Genomic DNA, 15,170 nt, shown 5'->3' on the forward strand with positions numbered 1-15,170 from the left:
GGGGGGGGGGGGCATCAGGCTTTCAGGGTGGGGACAGGACTTCAAGGGGGAGAGGAGAGTCGGGGCGGGCGAAAGGAGAGTCGGGGCGGCCAGAGGAGAGTCGGACGGGCGAAAGAAGAGTCGGGGAGGCCAGAGGAGAGTCGGACGGGCGAAAGAAGAGTCGGGGAGGCCAGAGGAGAGTCGGGGCGGGCGAAAGGAGAGTCAGGGTGGCCAGAGGAGATTCGGGGCGGGCAAAAGGAGAGTCGGGGCGGCCAGAGGAGAGTCGGACGGGCGAAAGAAGAGTCGGGGAGACCAGAGGAGAGTCGGGGCGGGCGAAAGGAGAGTCGGGGTGGCCAGAGGAGATTCGGGGCGGGCGAAAGAAGAGTCGGGCGGCGACGGGAGAGTCGGGGTGGCATGCGCGGTATACGGGTGTGCGCAGTATGTAAAAATTTATTTACATAAATTACAGTTTCCCGCGCGCTATACCCGTGTGCGCGTTTTACACGGGTGCGCGGTATATGAGTGAAAATACGGTAATCCTTTACTATAATATTGAAAAAGTATATAGTACTTAATAAGTATACCAACTATTACTCAAATTATAAACCCATCCCCTCCCCTTTCTTTGAAAATTGCATACAATACAACAAGATATAATAATAAATAATAAATTATATTATGAGATGAATAAAATAAACCCACCCACATCCCCTCTTATCAAATATCTTATTTTGGGAAAATTGTATCATTCATTGCAAAAGTCTGTTAATGGTCCCCAAATCTTCTTAAACTTATCAATATAACCTCTTTGTGTTGCAAATGTACGTTCCATTTTATATATATATAGCATACTGAATTCCACCAGAAGTTATAATTTAACCTGTCATAATTTTTCCAATTGTATGTTATTTGTTGAACTGCTACTCCAGTTAATATAAATAAAAGTTGAAGGTTATATCAAAAAGGTGGGTTTTCAGTCTGTTTTTAAACAAGGTAAAGGAAGGGGCTAGGTGAACAAACTCCAGGCATAGGGAGCAGCTAGATGAAAGGAATGAAGTCTGGAATTGGCAGAGGAGGAGAAGGGTACAGCTAAGAGCAGCTTATCTGAGGAATGGAGAAATGTAGTACCTTCAATTGTGCAGCTTGTAATCTTTTTTTTTTTTGTAAATCTTTATTCCTTTTCATTTCTTACATCAAGTGAAAATACATAATAAAAGACAATTATTTCATAACACTTGAATTACATTCAAATACTCTTACAAAATAAAATACATATCTCCCTTTTTGTCAATATTTCAATATCCAAATAAAATAAATTACCCTCCCTAACCCCCTATATATTCTATCCATGTGCTAAGATATCTGATCATTAGAGTAATTAGCCAATGGTCCCCATATTTTTTAAAAATTATTAATATTCCCTTGTTGTAATGCAATCATCTTTTCCATCTTATATATATGGCAAACTAAGTTCCACCAAAATGTGTAATTTAATTTAGTATAGTCTTTCCAATTTTGAGTAATTTGTTGCATGGTGACCCCTGTCAATATTAATAATAATTTATTATTATTTGCAGAAATTGGACTCTGAGTTCTCATTGCTGTACCAAATAATATAGTATCATATGAGAGTCCTACATGGTTTTCTAATAATTTATTAATTTGGGGCCAAATTAATTTCCAAAAAGCATTTATAAAGGGACAAAAAAATATTAAATGATCTAGCGTTCCAACTTCTAATTTACAATGCCAGCATCTATTGGATCTAGTGCTATCTACTTTTTGTAAACGTGTTGGGGTCCATAAAACTCTATGCAACAAAAACATCCATGTTTGACTCATAGATGCTGACCTTGTAGATCGTAATCTCCAGGACCAAAATCTTTGCCATTGAGATGCAGAAATTGTCTGTCCAATCTCAATACTCCAAATATCTCTAAGTCCAGTTCTCTTTTTTTATTTAAAAATCCATATAATAATTTATACCATTTTGCGGCTTGGTGTCCCAAAAAGTCCGCCTGAAAGCATCTAATTGATGACAAATTTACTACCGATGACATTCCATCATTCGTGTCTTCACCTCCCCCGAACAAGGTGGTTTCTCTCTTGGACGTTGACCTCCTTTGGATCGCCCTCTCCTTCTTTCTCCCACCTTTAATTGGATCTCTCCCCCCCAGCTTCTCTTTTTTTTTTTTTTTATAAATCTTTATTCATTTTTGCATCTTACAAGTGTATCAATAAATGACATTTGAAATTGAATACAACACTTGAATGTCTATCATATTTAACCCCCTCCCACCCATCCCTACCATAACCTATGCAATCACATATATCATTTAAAATTTTCTTTCCTATTGATCTAAACATTTAATAAAAATTCAGAAATCCCCCTCTTCCCACCCCCTCATTTGCATTGTACTTATAATGGAAAAATGGTATCTATTCATTACAATAATTTGTCAATGGCCCCCAGATCTCTTTAAATTTCTTATAATTCCTTTTTTGTATGGCTATTGTTCTTTCCATTTTATAAATGTGACATAACGAATTCCACCAAAAACTGTAATTGAGTCTACTCCAATTCTTCCAATTACTTGTGATATGTTGTATGGCGACCCCAATCATAACCATATTTTTAGATGAAATTTGGCTCTTTCTCATTGACATACCAAATAGAACTGTATCATACGATGATGCTACAGGATTTTCCAATAAACAATTTATTTGGCCCCCATATTGATTTCCAAAAGGCCAAAATAAATGGACAATAGAATAATAAGTGATCTAGAGTCCCTGCTTCAAGATTACAATGCCAGCATCTATTAGACATAGAGCTATTTATTTTTTTGTAATCTAACTGGGGTCTAAAATGCTCTATGCAGAAGAAAAAACCAAGTTTGTCTCATAGATGCGGGCACTGTATATCTCATCCTCCAAGACCAAATTCGTGGCCATTGAGACACAGAAATTTGATGCTTAATCTCAATGCTCCAAATATCCCTAAGACCAGTTTTAGGGTTTTTATTTACAAATCCGTTTATCAATTTATACCACTGTGCGGCCTGGTGTCCCAGGAAGTCCACCTGAAAGCATCAAAATTCCAAACTATATTGCGTATTAAGATTTTTCCATTCAGGGAACCCTACCTGAATGGCCTGCTTCATTTGCAACCATCTAAAGCTTTGTGATTTATTAAGACCATATTTATGTTGCAACTGTGAAAAATCAAGCAGTTTACCATTTGAAATAACATCATCAGTGTTCCTCTTTTAAATCATCCGTATCTCCAGATGAGCTATCAAAAGCCACCTTCTTCCTTATAGGTCCTAGAACTTTCTTGTTCCAAATATAAACTTTATCCATTTGGTAATTGCTTTCATCCCTTTTTAGTTTTCTTATTGTAGTATTGTAAACTGCTTAATTCATTTGTAATAGCGGTATATCAAGGATGATAAGTCCAAACCAATACAAGAAGCAGAAGGTATCTGGTGATTTTTTTTTAATATTCCTTGATTTAATAATTGATGAGTGTTTATTTAAAAAAATTTATATACCACCTATAAACAAAGCGGTTTATGAGTACGTAAGTTCAGATGCTCCAGTGGAAATTATGTTTCCATCTACTTGTCTGCTAGTACCACATCTATTAACGCCCTAAAGATGTCACATGGAACTGCCATACTTGTGGTGAGGGTGGGGTTCTTTAAGAAAAGCATGCAGTGTTAATTATAATTTTTCCCTATATGTTGCTTCCTCATTACCAATTCATAACAAAACAATTTTGTCCAACCAACATGCACATGTACGCATATGTAATCGCACATACCTCCCCTCCCTCACAGAAAAACCACACAGCTTTCTTACCTCTTTCCATATGGACTAAAATCCACTTGAACCTGAGCTAAGATGGAAATTACCTCTGGATGAGCTATGTGTCAAAGAAATAACATGTTGCTTTGTGAAGAAGTAATGCTAGTGTTCTCCATTACAGAAAATGTTAGCAAACTAAAGCAGCTTGAATACTTGAATCTGGCTTTGAACAACATTGAAAGAATTGAAAATTTGGAAGGTAAGTTTACTTTTTCTATCTTTCTTCTGTTAGAATCTCCTTTTCTGTTTATTTCATTGCTTATCTATTATCACTCTTCATTTATAGTCAGATATGTAGAAATAATCAAGCGACAGTAAAACTAAATATGGATTTTTTGCCTATTTAGAGAAATGGAGATTTTACACCGGGTATGACTAATGTCATTTTTAGATTCTGAGCTAATAAAGGGGTTCATTTTATTGCTTAGATTTTGGATGAGTCTGGGAAGTTGAGGAGATTTCCAGAATTATCCTTAACTGTTGGAAGTGGGCTAGGGTCATTGTATGGATATATGCAATTGCAACATTATGTGAGTCAAATAAAAAGAGGGGGTCTTTTATTGGGTGTTTGTGAAAGGTTTATAAATTTTTTAAATCAATGTAATGGTTCCTATCTCTGTATCTTTGTTGTATAAGTTGTGGTGGTGCTTGATTCCAAATAGAACATATGATAGTTTTATACAAAAATGGTGTGATGAGCCGGGGATTCAATTATCACTTCAAGATTTTAGTCAAGCTATTCATCATTTGCCTAAAATTATTACAGGATATGTTTGGAGAGAATGTACCTGTGGAGGGGCATAATCAAAAAAAACGTCTTAAGTCCCCTTTTGGCCTAAGGCCTTAAACGTTGAAAGTAGAAGCAGGGAAAATGTCCATTATCAAAAAAAAAATTCCAAAAGGAGGGTTTTTTGATAATAGCCTGCCTCTACGTTCAGCTGTTTAAACGCCCAGACCACCACTACGTCTAAACTATCTGAAGATGATCCAATAATAATTGATCTCCTACCAAGCAATTTCAAAATCCTTCCGCTAAACCGCGTGGGAAAAAAAAGGAGGAGGATTAGCAATTATTCTTAAAGAAGGATTTGACTTTGAACTTCTGGATTCCAAAATGACAGACCATTTAGAAATTTTAGCCTGTCAACTAGAAGAATCCCTATCCTGCATATTATTCTTTGTCCCACCAAAAAGCTGGCCAAAAGCCAAAGAAGACTTCTTTGCATTTGTCCTAAACAATTCAATCGGTCCTTCTTATAATATCATCGCAGGCGACATAAACCTACACCTAGATGAAGTGGACAACACAAATGCGAGAGAGTTCAAAAACTTTCTATCCCTACTCAATTACAATCTTTCTCTACCCACACAAACACATGAAAAAGACCATCAATTGGATGTGGTAGCCATGTCCACAAAGGATATCCCAGACCCTGCCATTTCGCTACTTAAAGGCACCTGGATTCATGATATCTGGTCTGACCATTTTACTTATTATTTCCAGCTATTCTGGTCTTATCATAAATCTAAAACACGCCCAATTATAAAAAGAGAACATCACACAAGAGGCTATATTAATCCAAAAGAATTCTGGTCACAATACGAATTGCAAACAGGGATAGATGAAGGAATCGATTTTTGGGATCACTGGACGACAACCAGCACATCCATTTTAAATAAAATCGCCCCTATACGTAATGGCAAAAGCAATTCAAATAAATATAATAAATGGTTTGACATCGAACTTCTAAAAATGAAACAACTAGCTAGACGACTGAAAAGAACTTGGAAAAAAACAGGAGAACTAGCCGACCGTAACAACTGGAGAGCTAACATAAAAATCTACAAACAAATGTTAAAAGACAAACGTAAAGCATTCTACTCCACTAAAATCAACTCATCTTGTAATGGTTCACAAGGAATCAATACAAAAGAGCTATTCAACCTGATCACAAATTTATTTGACACCACTCGCTACACCTCACCCACACACAACATTAAACTACCCTCTGCAAATGACTTAGCTCTGTACTTCGATTCTAAAATTAAGAACCTCAGAATCCATTGTTCAACAAACGACTCTTGTGATCATCAAATAGCGAACACCCAAGGAAATGATATACCGGCAGACATGATCTGGAGCTCCTTTCAGGATTTAGAGTGGAATGATTATATCAGATTATATAACAAATACTCTAGATCCTATTGCGTTCTGGACTCATGCCCCCCAGAAATTATGAAAGCAGCACCTTTAGAATTTAAATTATCACTGATGCAATACTTGGCTTACAACCTAAATAATGGGAAGTTCCTCTCTAATAATGGTCACATTATTATAACCCCAATTCTAAAAAATCATAAAGTATCCTCAGCCCTAATATCCAACTATAGACCGGTAGCTTCCATTCCGTTTATTATAAAAATTATGGAGGGATTGGTTCACTCCCAACTGATGGGTTATCTTGATCAATTCTCTCTCCTCCATGAAACTCAATCTGGTTTTAGGCCATTATTCAGTACGGAGACAGTAATTGTGGCTATCTTAGACAATTTGCACCTACTGTTTAGTAAAGGCCTTAATGCCCCGATAATGCAATTTGATATGAGTTCTGCCTTTGATCTAGTGGACCACATGAAACTGCTGCAATGCCTAGATGCCATTGGTATCCGGGATAAGGTGCTGAACTGGTTCCGTGGCTTCCTTATATCCCGCACCTATCAGGTTCGTTTTAATTATGAGCTTTCTGACACCTGGAGCAATCCATCCGGTGTGCCCCAAGGCTCTCCACTATCCCCATTGCTCTTCAACGTCTACATGTCCTCACTGGGCACGAAGCTAACCCAGCTGGGGATAAAACTATTTAGTTATGCAGATGATTTTACGATTATCATCCCATTCACCAATTCTGTCTCCAAAACTATTCCCAAAGCTTCAGAAGCTATAAACATGATGGAACAATGGATGACAAACTTTAGGCTCAAACTTAATTCAGATAAAACGACTCTTTTCATTGCTTCACCACATCCACTTGACATTAAATCACCCCTCTGTATCAATAACCTTAGTTACCCTATCCAGCCCTCCATAAAGATACTAGGTGTAACTCTGGATCAATGCCTAACCATGAAAGACCAAGTAGATTCCTTAATCAGAAAGGGATTTTTCACTCTCTGGAAACTCAGATCCCTTAAAGCTTATTTTGTTACATCGGTTTTTAGAATCCTAGTCCAATCCCTCGTACTAAGCCTGCTTGACTATTGTAACATCGCCTATTTGGCAATTTCCCCCAAAAATATGCGACACCTACAACTGTTGCAGAATGCGGCAGTCAGACTAATCTTTGGACTAAAAAAATTTGACCACGTGACACCCTACTACCGGCAGCTACATTGGCTGCCGATGAAGGCACGCGTAAAGTTCAAATTTGCCTGTTTCTGCTTTAAAGCATTACACGGACTTGCCCCCAAATACATTACTGACCTTTTCTCCTTCTCAACCAACAGACACAAGAGAAGTTCACATTCCAACTTCGTTTCCCCCCCAGTGAGAGGTTGCAAACTGAAAAAACACCATGAATTCCTTCTCTCACACCAAGCAGCATCATGGGGTAAAGACCTAGAACAATTACTTTCGCCCTCTACTTATGAGGAATTTAGGAAACGTCTAAAAACACACCTGTTCCTAAAACATCTTGACAACTGATCCACTTATCTCTTTCCTCTCAATAGCGACCTACTGTCCTTTTGATCACTTTTCTCCTCAACAATGAATTTCCTGTCTAATTACTTCTCTTTCCTCTTCCCCTCTTGAAGTCAGTCAATTTGTACCTTTGCTTAATCTTTTGTAAACCGCATAGAACTTCACGGTATTGCGGTATATAAGCTGTTATTATTATTATTATTATTATTAAACTAACACCATATAATCAACCTACAAAAAGCTTAAGTCCCAAACGCCCAAAACAAGGGCTTTTAGGCGAAGGAGGAGCCAGTCCTTCACCTAAAAGCTGGATTCTGTAACCGGTGTCTGTCAAAAACAACACCGGTTACAGAATCCACCCCCCCCCCCCGACGACATCAGGGCAAGAGGGAGCCCAAGCCCTCTTGCCCCGCGATCCCCAACCCCCCCTGACGACATCGGGGCAAGAGGAAGTCCAAGCCCTCTTGCCCCTCAGCACCACCGACCTCCCCGACTATGATTGGGGCAAGAGGGAGCCCAAGCCCTCTTGCCCCGCGATCCCCAAACCCCCCCCCCCCCCCCCGCCGAGTCCAATGGGGCTGGGAGGGAGCCCAAGCCCTCCTGGCCATGCGATTTCCAACCCCCCTCCCCCCACGATCCGGCCAGGAGGGAGCCCAAGCACTGCTGGCCACGCGACCCCCACCCCCTATAAGATCGGGCAGGAGGGAGCCCAACCCCTCCTGCCCAAGCGGACCCACTACCCACCACCCCCACTAAAATACGGGCAGGAGGGATCCCAGACCCTCCTGCCCTTGACTCAACCCCCCCCACAACCACCCCCGCCGACCCATGACCCCCCCCCACCAACCCCACAACCCCCCACCCCCAATACCACCCCCCATACATTGAAAGCGTTGGCCGGACGGACAGGTGCCAAGCCCACCCGTCCGGCAGGCCAGCCAGCTCAGGAATGGGGCCGGATTGGCCTAGGTGGCTCAAACCCCGCCCACAGGTGGGGCCTGAGGCGCCTGGGCCAACCAGAATAGGCCCAGGAGCCTTAGGCTCCTCCTGTGAGTGGAGCCTTAAGCACATGGGCTGGGTTGGGTCCATGAGCCTAAGGCCCCGCCCACAGGAGGAGCCTAAGGCTCCTGGGCCTATTCTGGTTGGCTCAGGTGCCTCAGGCCCCACCTGTGGGCAGGGTTTGAGCCGCCTGGGCCAATCCGGCCCCATTCCTGTGCTGGCTGGCCTGCTATGGACGGGCTTGGCACCCGTCTGTCCGGCCAACATTTTTTGAGGTACGGGGAAGGGGGGGGTGGGGTGGTCAGGGGGTCGGCGAGGGGTCGCGGGTTGGTGTGGGGGGCTGTTTGGGGGTTCGGGGGCGGTCATTGGGGGGGTTGCGTCGAGGGCAGGAGGGCCTGGGATCCCTCCTGCCTGAATTTTAGTGGGGGGTGGGAGTTAGAGGGGGTCACGGGCCAGGAGGGCTTGGGCTCCCTTCTGGCTGGATCATAGGGGGGAGGGAGGAGATCGCTGGGCCAGGAGGGCTTGGGCTCCATCCTGGCCGGATTGTGTGGTGGGGGGAGGGGGGAGATCGCTGGTCCAGGAGGGCTTGGGCTCCCTCTTGGCCCCGATGTTGTCGAAGGAGGGGGGGTTGGGGATTGCGGGGCAAGAGGGCTTGGGCTCCCTCTTGCCCCGAACGTAGTCGGGCTGCTGCTGGGGCAAGAGGGCTTGGGCTCCCTCTTGCCTGAAATGTAGTCGGGGTGCCACGGGCCAGGAGGGCTTGGGCTCCCTCCTGCCCTTATCGTTGGGGGGGAAGGGCAGATCGCTTCAGGGGAGATGAGCCATCTCTCCTGCTGCGATCATTGCTGTAGGGGGGTAGGCAGGTTGCTGGGGCCGCTGAGCTGATCGCAGCAGCCACGATCAGCTCAGCGGCCCCTTTTCGGCACTTATACCTGTTTTGACTTGGTCTAAGTCAAAACGTATAAGTGCCAACTAGGCAACCTGCCTAAAGTTTTGGTTATACCTGTTGCACGCCTAGGTCTAGGTCAGCCCACCTCCCGCCCATCACCCGCCCTTTCCCCTCCTCTAAAAATGCCTCTTTTCTCTCTGTGCGTTTAGAGGCAGGTGAAAGGCCTAAGCTGGTTTTAGATACGTCTAAAACCAGCTTTGATTATGGGTACTTGGACGATCAGGCTTTTTGATCGTCCAAGTAGCCATTTAGGCCACTTTTTAGAGGTTTTTTTTTTTTATAATGAGCCCCGTAGAGTTTTGCATACGGCATATTTTTCACAGGTACAAGCATTTCACGCTGGTTTAGTTAATTCTCCTATTTGTATCAAATGTGAGAAAGATCCGAATACTTTATCTCATGCATTGTGGCAATGTCCTCTTATTAAATCTTTCTGGTCTGCCATCCTATTATTTTTAGGTTCATTATGGAATTGTCAATTGGTGGAATGCTGGTTTCCGTTTTAAGAATCATTACTTAGGAAAATGTTCTCAGTCATTGTGGACAATATGTTGAAATTCTCAGCTCAGTGTGTAGTCATGGTCAAAACATGAACTGGAATATTAGAATTTATTCAGAAAGAATGGAGAATAAAATGACTAATATCATAGGTGCACATTTTCCAAGCACACAGATTTACAAAATTCCTTAGTAACATGTAACTTTGTCTATGTGCTTTGAAAATGAGCCTCCATGTATGTCTGTATTGATCCATACAACAACTGCACGTTGAAAATCATCTGTAGTTCTGGTTAACTAATCTCAAAGAAAGATACAGTGGAACTGGTAAGGTACAGAGAAGGGCTAGCCCTGTAAAGAAAGGCTAAACAATTAGGGCTGTTCAGCTTGGAGAAGGAGCTGTGATAGAGGTCTGGAGTAATGCTTATCAGTCTTTTGTGGTTGTGACTCTGTAATCACAGCCAAATAAAATTGTGTGACCCTCTCTCCTTTCCCTGAAGATGCAGAGTAATGATGCACCTATGAAGAGCCCGCAAAGGTTGTGACGCAAAACACAGGTTTTATGATCTCATTTGGGATCCAAACCCACAGTTTGAGAAGCTCTGGTCAAAGAATGGTTTATGAGATGGAAAAGCAGCTTCTGCCCAGGAGGGAGGGATTAGGATGGCTGTTTTAGTTGGTGATTTCAATCATTAGGCATGAAAATATCTGGGTAGCTAGCGAGCCATGAGCATTGCTTGGTCAGTTGCATGCAGGATACAAAGGTGGATCTCACATGTCTTTAGAAGATTTTACTCAAAGATTTTTCAAACTATTGTTTAAATTTATATCATGCTTTATGAAGCAGCTTATAATACTTTTCAAAGACACAAGGGGAATCTCAGAATGCCACTTGTCTGCTTGTTGGTTCCTGCAGTACAATGTGGCAGCACTCATCATTGGCTCACCCAAATGTGCCCTCTATTCTATTCTAATCTCTTTTTTTTTCTTTTTTATATTCTTCACACTGTTTCTAATTCTAATTTTTCATACAGTTTCTGTGATCTTTAATAAATAAATATGCTAATATCTTTAAAGTCATTTCCAAAATCTCAATTCACTGAATTTTTATCTCTTCATAATGATATACACTTAATTATTTCGAGATGTGAGATTTCAGGAAAGAAAATGGTCACACATTCATCATATTTAATGAAATACTAATATATATTAAATATTGCTTACAGCTAAGTACTGAATGATTAACCCATAATAAGGTAATTGAGTACCATATACCATTCTAGCTAACATCATCTTTATTAAGATTTATAAATCTAAGAACAAATGGGTTATATAGATTCAATATTAATGTTGAGGTTACCCAATTGTAATAAAACATTAAAGAAAGAATGAATTACATTACTAAAAGTTCCCAATTTCATAATGATTCTTTTAATAAACAATTGTCAATTAAGTAGATTAAATTCCTATTTTATATGAAAAGGAAAAATGGAATAGCCCAAATGATTCATAAATAAAGTCAATACATAAAGACTCTTTAAGTTGGTCATATTAACATAATTTACAACTATACTATGTCAGATTACACAATTAATTTTATATTTAAAGGGGAAAAAGGGTCCTAAATTTTAAAAAAACATTCTTGATGGTTTTGAGAGGGTTATAAAGTAAATTCTTTAGTAAAAGATGATGAAATACATCTAAAGGTTTATATGGTGCTCATTTATACAGTTTTGAGTAGTATGATATATTCTTTTGTATGATTATAAGATAATAATTCTTAATATAAGGAATTTAAAGTTAGAAGATGAGGATGTTTCTTTAATAAGAATCAATATTAACTTATGTAATGCGGGATATTTTGACATAGATAAATAATTTGATTTAATTTATGTGACTCAATGATTCTAAGAATATAATATTAAGTTCACTATTTATGCTTAATTAATGACTACTAATTGATATTCAAAATAATAATTTCAAAATTATTTTTTTAAAGATGATGTTCATTTAAGTTTTGATTTGACAGGATATATAGATATGTTATTGGGGAGGGAAGAATCTACAAATTTTAGTATGGTGGTTTTAAATGCTTGGGGGAAGCTGTTAATTGTTGGTCTTGATAAGTGCTTTCAAGTATTCGTATTATTCAAAGGGGAGGGGGGTGGGAAAAGGGTTTTTTTTTGTGGAGTGTTGGTTTCTGGATGTGCATGGGTTATAATTTAAATTTAAATTTGTTATATATTTATTTACTTGATAGGAAAGTTTTTGTTAACATTTTAAAATGTATATGAAAATATTTACATTAAACGTCAATGGGCTTAATCACCCTATAAAAAGAAAAAAAAAACACTTAATTTAAAAAAAAAAAACAAAATGCAGATATTTATTATATTCAAGAGACCCATTTATCTGATATGGAATCTAAAAAGTTAGAAGGAGACTGGGTCAAACATTGTTTTTATGCTCCTGCTGTAGGAAAGAAGGCGGGGGTTGCTATACTAATAAATAAAAATGGTAAGGCATCATTTAGTTTAATTTCAGCTGATCCTATGGGAAGATGGGTACATGCGAACATGAGTTTAGGCAATGATACTCTGACGCTTTTTAATATCTATGCTCCTAATTCAAATCAAATATAATTTTTCAAAACACTCCAACATAATCTTCTACCTCTGGCTGAGACTAATAGTGGTGGTGGGGGATTTTAATGCTGTTATGGATCCACTATTGGCTAAAATACCTAGTAGAGTGATAAAATCATTAGGATTGGATAATCTGATTCAAGTTTGTGTACTGAAAGATATATGGAGAATCTTAAACTTTAATGCAAGGGAATTTTCTTTTTGTTCACATGTTCACAAATCATTTTCTAGGATTGATTATATTTTTGTTTCAGATAATCTAGTACAACAGGTCAGGAAAGCTGCCATTGATCCAATTATTTTATCAGATCATGGTGGAGTATGGATAGAATTTGAATTGACGGAACGAGATGGAGGTTCAATAATATATTGCCTGGGTACACAAAATTTATTGAAGAATTTCAGACAATAATGGAGGAATATTTTCAACTTAACTCCTCAGATGAGATCTCATTGGAAACTATATGGGATGCTTTTAAGCTTAAACACCACTGTATATATAGGCTGTTGCTCGAGCCACACTTCTCATTTAAAAATTTCTCATCAACCTTTATAATAAAAGAATTTCATAATGGAACTCAAGTGCTGTTCCGCCACTTATTTCTGTCAAATGGGATGATCAGTGACACTCAGAAAAGCACACAGACAATATAATGCATAAACAATAACACTTTATTAGACATATATATAGATGAATATAAAAATAGAATAACATCACCGTAATCTCAGGCAAACACTCCTCCTTCACAATTGGGAATCCCTGCAATTGATAGGTGGGTAGACACGGGAGACTGTCCCTTTAGACGTCTTGGATTCTGTCCCTATAGACGTCTTGGATTCTAATTCTTAGGGGCAGAATTCCGTTCTTATATAGGATGAAAAAACTGCTGAGTTCATAGTAAAACAGCTGGTCTTGCTATTACGATTCAGGCACACCCGGTCCTGTCCTTTTGATATTATCAAGGAGGTGTTGCAAAGACTGGTTTCCCATCTGGCTTTTTACTGTCCTTTTGATGTTATCAAGGAGGTGTTGCAGAGACTGGTTTACCATCTGGCTTTACTATCCTTTTGATGTTATTTGGGCGACACACAGGTAAAGGAAGTCAGGATGTCAGATAAGCAGACTTGTGGATACATGTCAATAGTATGCAGAGTTTCAGTTACCCCCCTAGCCATAAGCATAACAAGTGCTCACAGTTACAATGCCATTAATGTATTTCTGGGCATATAACTTTATTGTGAGCTATGATCGGTCCTTTTATTCTTTTATTATTATTAATTACTTAAAATTTGTTTTATTTTATTTTAACTATTAACTGTAGCCATTTACTACAAAAATTCCCTTATGGCTGTGTAGTATTCACAAGCTAAGTACTACTACAATAATGATATAAGGAAATTTTTGTAGTAAATGGCTACAGTTAATAGTTAAAATAAAATAAAACAAATTTTAAGTAATTAATAATAATAAAAGGACCGATCATAGCTCACAATAAAGTTATATGCCCAGAAACACATTAATGGCATTGTAAATGTGAGCGCTTGAGTTCCATTATAAAGGCTGATGAGAAATTTTTAAATGAGAAGTGTGGCTCAAGCAACAGCCTATATATACAGTGGTGTTTAAGTGCGGGGAACAAGTTATATTTGAACGAATTATTATGCTTTTAAAGCTACCATGAGAGGACATATAATTTCATACTCGGCTTATGTTCTCTGAATTGGAGGAAAAGATTAAGGAATTAGAAGCAAAATTAACGGTAAAATGGGAGCATGATACATTCCAGTCACTCTTAAAAGCTAAATATAAATATAATGAGATCTCTTCTAAATGGGCTAGGAAGGAATTATTTACTCAACAGGTTTTGTATTATGGAAACTTGAATAAAGCGGGAAGATTACTAGCTATTTATTTAAAAGCAAAAAAAAAGGAAAGTAAACATTGTGGCTATTACTCATTCTCAAATTGATAATATATTAAAACAATTTTTGAAATATTATAAGACTTTGTATTCTTCTGAGCTTTATTCAAATAAAGAACTTGATGGATTAGAGTTTTTGAATTTAATCAAGGGTCCTAAAATTCCCGAGCATATAAAAGGATCTCTTGATGCACATATTACATTGAAGGAGATTCAGACAGCATTGAAGTCCCTTAGAGTTGGTCTGCTCCAGGAGGGGATGGATACACTATGGAGTTTTATAAATCATTTCAAAATACATTACTGCCTTATTTATTAAATTTATATCAGGTTCAACTGAATAAAGGCTGCATTTCAGTTACTATGGCAGAATCTTTGACTATAGTTTTGCCAAAGCCAAATAAAGATCCTTTATTGGTTTCAAACTACAGGCCAATATCTTTGATAAATGTTGATGGAAAACTGTTGGCTAAGTTATTGGCTCTACGCTTGGCTGAGGCTCTCCCTTATATTATAGGTATGCACCAAACCGGATTTGTTGCTCATAGACATTCCTCACATAACACTAGATTGGCTCTTCATATGTTGACCCTAACAAAATCCATGGAAGA

The 15,170-nt window shown here is 39.0% G+C and overlaps 1 protein-coding gene across 5 annotated transcripts in view; it reads left to right on the forward strand.

The window, feature by feature from the left end:
- LRRC6 (leucine rich repeat containing 6) overlaps positions 1-15,170 on the forward strand; it is a 74,020-nt gene that overhangs the window by 9,338 nt on the left and 49,512 nt on the right. For all 5 annotated transcript variants that reach the window (XM_033933615.1, XM_033933613.1, XM_033933612.1 and 2 more), the window contains one exon: positions 3,971-4,048. In XM_033933615.1, the coding sequence (XP_033789506.1) occupies positions 3,971-4,048 (78 nt within the window). The remainder of the gene's footprint in view (positions 1-3,970; positions 4,049-15,170) is intronic.

The sequence above is a fragment of the Geotrypetes seraphini genome, chromosome 2 (genome assembly GCF_902459505.1).
Source record: "Geotrypetes seraphini chromosome 2, aGeoSer1.1, whole genome shotgun sequence".
Classification (NCBI taxonomy): domain Eukaryota; kingdom Metazoa; phylum Chordata; class Amphibia; order Gymnophiona; family Dermophiidae; genus Geotrypetes; species Geotrypetes seraphini.